Raw genomic sequence first — 6,393 nt, 5'->3', positions numbered from 1 at the left:
TCCTCGCTCATAGCTCCTCCGAGATCCCTCCTCCATCCTCGCTCATAGCTCCTCAGAGATCCGTCCTCCATCCTCGCTCATAGCTCTTCAGAGATCCCTCCTCCATCCTCGCTCATAGCTCCTCAGAGATCCCTCCTCCATCCTCGAGTGACACACGCCTCTCCCTCCTGTTTGGGTCCCAGGTGTATGTACATCTCCGGTGTTCCCGGGACCGGTAAGACGGCCACAGTCCACGAGGTGATGCGCTGTCTGCAGCACGCGGCCGACGTGGACGAGATCCCTCCTTTCCACTTCGTAGAGATCAACGGGATGAAGATGACGGATCCTCATCAGGCCTACGTCCAGATCCTGCAGGTGAGAGCAGCCAAAAGTCACCGACATCAACTAATGCTAGCAGCTTACACTAGTGCACAAAATGTTGTTTCTTTATTGACATGGCGATATGAACTTGTTCAACAAATGCATTGCTATGGGAGTAGCCTTCGAGATGCTAACGAGACACTTCTGTAACGTCAACACAGTAAAAATGGACCTACTTCACCAAGTTGGACCACTGCTAGCTTAGCTACAAGTTAGCCTCAAACACAACAAAGGCTGTCGGTTAAATGGTGTTTTGAGCTAACGTTAGCATCAACCAACCATAGATAGCTACAACGTTTCTGAAATGATTTCCATCTTCTGTTATTGTTTGTAATGAGAACACTTTATTATTTCATGGATTTCACAAACTTCCGTATGACAGTTATGTCGTAAAACGTTTAAATCTGAGCAGAAGCTGACGGGTCAGAAGGCGACAGCCGACCACGCGGCGGCGCTGCTGGAGAAGAGATTCAGCAACGCGGCTCCCAGGAAGGAGACCACGGTGCTGCTGGTGGACGAAGTAAGAGTGTGTGTGTGTGTGTGTGTGTGTGTGTGTGTGTGTGTGTGTGTGCGCGTGTGTGTGCGCGATGATCTGATCATCTCAGCTGGATTTGTAGTCATTTTAATGTTGCTAGGTTACTTTATAAGATTATAAACTCCATGTGTTCTGTTTGCAGGAATCTTAAAGCTGTAAAGCAACTAGTAACTAAAGATGTAAAGTAACTAGTAACTAAAGTAACTAGTAACTAAAGATGTAAAGCAACTAGTAACTAAAGTAACTAGTAACTAAAGATGTAAAGCAACTAGTAACTAAAGTAACTAGTAACTAAAGATGTAAAGCAACTATTAACTAAAGTAACTAGTAACTAAAGATGTAAAGTAACTAGTAACTAAAGTAACTAAAGATGTAAAGTAACTAGTAACTAAAGTAACTAGTAACTAAAGATGTAAAGTTACTAGTAACTAAATTAACTAGTAACTAAAGATGTAAAGTTACTAGTAACTAAAGTAACTAGTAACTAAAGATGTAAAGTAACTAGTAACTAAAGATGTAAAGTATCTAGTAACTAAAGATGTAAAGTAACTAGTAACTAAAGATGTAAAGTTACTAGTAACTAGTAACTAAAGATGTAAAGTAACTAGTAACTGAAGATGTAAAGTTACTAGTAACTAAAGTAACTAACGTGACTTGCGTGGAACAATCCGTGTTATTTTTCTGAAATTTTGGTTGAAAGACACTTTTTCCCCCCAAAATGAGTCAGATTTGACAAAAGTCTTGTCTTGACCTCTGAGACGTCCCCTGGTCTAACTTCCTGTGTTTTGGACCCTAGTTGGACCTGCTGTGGACCAGGAAGCAGAACGTCATGTACAACCTGTTTGATTGGCCGACGCGGCGCCACGCCCGCCTGGTGGTGCTGACCATCGCCAACACCATGGACCTGCCCGAGAGGATCATGATCAACCGCGTGGCCAGCAGGCTGGTGAGAGAGCGGCGTCCTTCTTAAAGGGACAGGTCCCATGTTAGGAAGTGTGGCTGGATGGACCAGAGTCCGACCGATAAAGGGTTTTTAAGACCGATACAAATATTTGGCTGTTTAATTATCCGATATGCCGATATATCGGCCGATATATATTTTTAAATATATATATTTTCCTCTGGTGGACAGACTATGCAACGCCATCACTAACAGGGACGTTGTAGAGCGTCCTCTGGTGGACAGACTATGTAACACCATCACTAACAGGGACGTTGTAGAGCGTCCTCTGGTGGAGAGACTATGCAACGCCATCACTCAGAACATGGTCGACTGTCTGTTTTTATTTTTTAAATATTCATTTATCAGAATTATTTATTTGTCATTATAAATTATTTTGATGAATGAATACATATTTAAAAAAAAAAAAAAAAATCTAGGTCAGCAGACACCTCCCGATACGATATCATTGCGATTTTAACCACAATATTCTGCGATATATTGCAATTTATAACCTTTGTCCCAACTTGTAATTTCATGCTCCAGGGTCTGACCCGGATGTCGTTCCAGCCGTACAGCTTCAAGCAGCTGCAGCAGATCATCATGTCGCGCCTCAACAAGGTGAAGGCCTTCGAGCAGGACGCCCTGCAGCTGGTGTCCAGGAAGGTAAACCACCGAGGGGGGGTCTAAACACCTTCTGAATGTAACCTATCGAATTTCACCAACCTGTGTGTTTTTACTCTTTTTATTATGAAACTTTAATATTCTGATCTGAATTCATGACCATTAACTTGTGTTAACAACATGTGTTCAAATTCAGAAATATTTCAGTTTCAAAGAGGTGAATTCAGAACAGATGCATTCTGATGCGTGGATTTCAAAGTAAAATATTTCAGCGTTAGTGAGCCCAAAACGGTCTCCTAAGCCCCTCCCCCCACAAGGGAGAATGAATGCATGAGCAGTGATTGACATGCAGTTAGACACCCCCCCCCCACTGGCCCTGATTGGTGCATCTGAACAGGGAGCGGTGGATTTTTGCAGATCCCTCTACAGGCTGTGGGTGGCGCCAGAGGAGCCGACCTGCTTCATGTAGTTCTACTGGAACATAGGGTCACTTTGAGCAAATTTCAGTCTTACCTTCTACACCTCAAGTACTCAGTGTCTTGCGTCTGTCCCCTCACTGTTGTCCTCTCGTCTCGCAGGTGGCAGCTCTGTCGGGCGACGCTCGCCGGTGTCTGGACATCTGTCGCCGGGCGACGGAGATCTGTGAGCACTCTGCCGCCGACCCCTCCGCCTCAGGATTGGTGGGAATGAGTCACGTGATGGAGGCGCTGGACGAGATGTTTTCCTCCGCCTACATCACCGCCATTAAGTGAGACTCTCGCTTTTTAACATGCATCAGTGATGGAGCCGTGAAGGTTTGGTGAGATAAAGCGGCTGATCTGTTGTCTTCAGGTGCGCGTCGGTGCAGGAGCAGCTCTTCCTCAGGGCCGTCATCGCGGAGTTTCGGCGGCTGGGATTGGAGGAGGCCACGTTCCAACAGGTAGGAACCGGCGGTCGATGCGTAGACCTTCACACGTGGCCGGCTACTCTCATAAACTGACATTTCAACCTCTCCTTATTCAAAATAACATTGTGCACAGCTGTTTTCAGAAAGGTGTTCGTTTACACGTACTTGTGTGTGTATGCCTTCAAAGCCATGAAGAGCACGCCAAACCTATAGTATTAGGGACCACTAAGGTCTATATAAAGAGACTTCAGATACAGTATTAGGGACCACTAAGGTCTATATAAAGAGACTTCAGATACAGTATTAGGGACCACTAAGTCCTCCCGTCTGTGTCCCAGGTGTTTGTGCAGCACCAGGCTCTGTGCCGGGTGGAGGGTCTGCAGCCCGTCAGCGTGTCGGAGGGTCTGGCCGTGTGCCAGCGTCTGGGAGCCTGCAGGTTACTGCTGCTGGAGCCCAGCCGCCTCGGGGTCCTGCAGCGGGTCCGCCTCAACGTCAGCCAGGACGACGTGCTCTTCGCCCTGAAGGCCGACTGAAGGAGGATCCTCTCTCAGGACTCGATTTATCTGAACCGTTCAACCTGAGTTATACACACTGAAATGTCAGATTTTTAAAACTTTAGACTGAAATTACACAGGAGAAAATTTGGAGTCTAAAGTTTTTTTTTATCTGTCCCCAGTTTAAAATGAGATTTTTCTCTTTCTGGGATTATTTTTAAAATTGTATAGTGTATCTTATTTTTATTTTAATGTTTCAATATATATGCAATAAAACCCTGTCTTTAATATGAACTGCACTTAGTTTTTTTTCTTGATGCAAAAGAATAAATACCAAAACTATCACAAATGAGTTTTTTGATGCACTGAATTTCCTGTTATTGTATTAATATTCAGAGATATTCATCTGCTGAATGGTTTGTGGACACCTTTTACTGAAAAGACCTAAAACAAATTATAAAACATTCTGGTTTGACTCCGTTGTATTTCCAATAAACCCGAATATTGTTTTTAGATGCCCCTGAAGACCTTTATTTCCATATCTCCTCTTTAGACTGAAATACTGTACTTTTTACAACTTATTAATACAGCTTTAGTTACTTTACAGATTCAGGTAAAACAATATAATCAACTTATTATTGGTTCCCAGGGTAATTTGACAAGCTATCTAAAATATATCAAGTGAAATGAGTGCCCCCTTTGCAGCTGCAACATGAAAGTACTAAATCCATCCATCCTCGACCACTTATCCGGTATCGGGGGCAGACTTTTAGTTTTAGTAACTTTTAGTTGAAGTACTAAATATTTCTCAAATTCTTAGTTAGGGTTGCAGCAAACCCTTTATGTAAATGCAATGATCACAAGTCAGTGTGCTTAATCACATCATAGAGGACAGTGTTATGGAAATATAACATACTCAATAGTTAATGTAACGCATCATTGGGTGCATAAGAGAAAACTGGGAATCGGTGCTCTAAAAGAGAAGTGTGGTTGGCTCTTAAAAGAGCCTTTTTGGGGTGCTGGTTCCAGCTGTCAGAGCGCCTCCATGTTACTACTTCTTGGTGGGCTCATACAAGCTACCCATTACAATAAAAAGTGATTAAATGAGCTCCACCTTCATCAGCTGCAACAAGTTAAAGTTAAATACTATTTCTGAAGTGGTTACTTAAAGCTGCAGCAACCCTCTGTCTGAGTCTGATCTATCACAAGATACAGACGATTTATTGGGAGAAAATGTGATAACAATGGCCCAAACCCTCATTTTTATGCTCTTGAGTTTTCACGGGCTTGTTGAAAGTAGCGCCGCGCCAATCAGCAGCGGAGATTCGGCCGGTGGCTTTTTCAGCCAATCAGGAGCCAGAGATCTGAAGCAGCGTCACCATCTCAAAGAACGGTCCTCAGTGTGAGAGCTCCCGGTCTCATTTCCTCATGTTGGACTAGAGAAATCAGGAATAACGGTCAACATAGAACAGGGCTATTCAATTACAAATTCAGTTGGGCCAGATTTTCAAACCAAGAAGGTTAGCTGGGCCAGTCATTTCAGCAGATACTTCTGACAGCAGCATGCAGCATAAGCAGTGTTGGAGGCTTGATGTGGAGAGAATCAAATTAATTGTAGCCATCACGCTGTCCATTGTCGTTTTGAGCACTCCGCTGAGTTTTGCGCATAACACCACCTGATGCAAAATACAGTGTAAGGAGATCTACTGAGGTGCAACAGCGGGCCAACATGCTACTAAACCACTCACTTTCCTTGTCATGGATGGAGGACCATCTGTCACAAGCATGCACACACGCTTCATATCCAGACCACTGTCTTTAAAAAAAGTGGAAACTCTTCCAAAGACTATATTGCCAGTTGTATGCTAACGGCAGTAGGCCGAGTAGCTCCTCTCTGAAGCATTTGCCGTCAAAATAGTGGACATATATGCACAACTGAGCAGTATCAGTTTTGTCTGTGGACTCATCTAGTGCTACAGACATAGTCTCAGCTTTCTTCAGGTCTCCTAAAAGCGTTTCATCCTGCACAGCACGCTCTGCCTTGTTTACGTGTTGTTAGTTTGGAGGACCACGGGCTGGGCCACTCGGCGGTTGCTTCCGGGCCGCATGTGGCCCGCGGGCCGCCAATTAAACAGCTCTGACATAGAATATAAAGTTAAGATGAACTGCACCTTTTAACGGCCGCAGCTTTAAAGTGTTAATTATTTAGGAGATTGTTACTAAGGGCTTCAGCGACCCTTCATGTGAATGCGTTAATCACGTCCAAGTCTCATTCAGTCATAGTGTAACTCACTTTAACAGTAGTTCTTTGTAAGAAGATCACGCGAGAGCACAGAAGAGGAACACGGGAATCCATGTTCTTTGAGGGGATATAAGTTATGTTATCGCGAGAATATAAGTTTTAACTGAATACTGAAGGAAGTAAGACATGGAGAAGTAGTTTTTGACCCATCGAAGAGTAAAAGAGAAACATGGGAATCGGTGCTCTTTGAGTAGTGTGGTTGGCTCTTAAAAGAGCCTTTTTGGGGGTGCTGGTTCCAGCAGCTAGAGATCC

At 43.9% G+C, this 6,393-nt stretch overlaps 1 protein-coding gene across 1 annotated transcript in view; it reads left to right on the top strand.

The window, feature by feature from the left end:
• Positions 1-4,133, top strand: part of LOC117950785 (origin recognition complex subunit 1-like) — a 16,962-nt gene extending 12,829 nt beyond the window's left edge. Inside the window, exons 9-15 of the mRNA XM_034882125.1 lie at positions 183-354; positions 773-880; positions 1,692-1,841; positions 2,382-2,501; positions 3,038-3,207; positions 3,291-3,378; positions 3,684-4,133. Coding sequence (XP_034738016.1) covers positions 183-354; positions 773-880; positions 1,692-1,841; positions 2,382-2,501; positions 3,038-3,207; positions 3,291-3,378; positions 3,684-3,878 — 1,003 coding nt within the window. The 3' untranslated portion in view covers positions 3,879-4,133. The remainder of the gene's footprint in view (positions 1-182; positions 355-772; positions 881-1,691; positions 1,842-2,381; positions 2,502-3,037; positions 3,208-3,290; positions 3,379-3,683) is intronic.
• The last annotated feature ends 2,260 nt before the right edge of the window (positions 4,134-6,393 follow it).

Source organism: Etheostoma cragini, chromosome 9 (assembly GCF_013103735.1).
Source record: "Etheostoma cragini isolate CJK2018 chromosome 9, CSU_Ecrag_1.0, whole genome shotgun sequence".
In the NCBI taxonomy this organism is placed as follows: domain Eukaryota; kingdom Metazoa; phylum Chordata; class Actinopteri; order Perciformes; family Percidae; genus Etheostoma; species Etheostoma cragini.
Note: the sequence above shows the minus strand (reverse complement) of the source record. Positions and strands in the feature narration are given on the sequence as shown.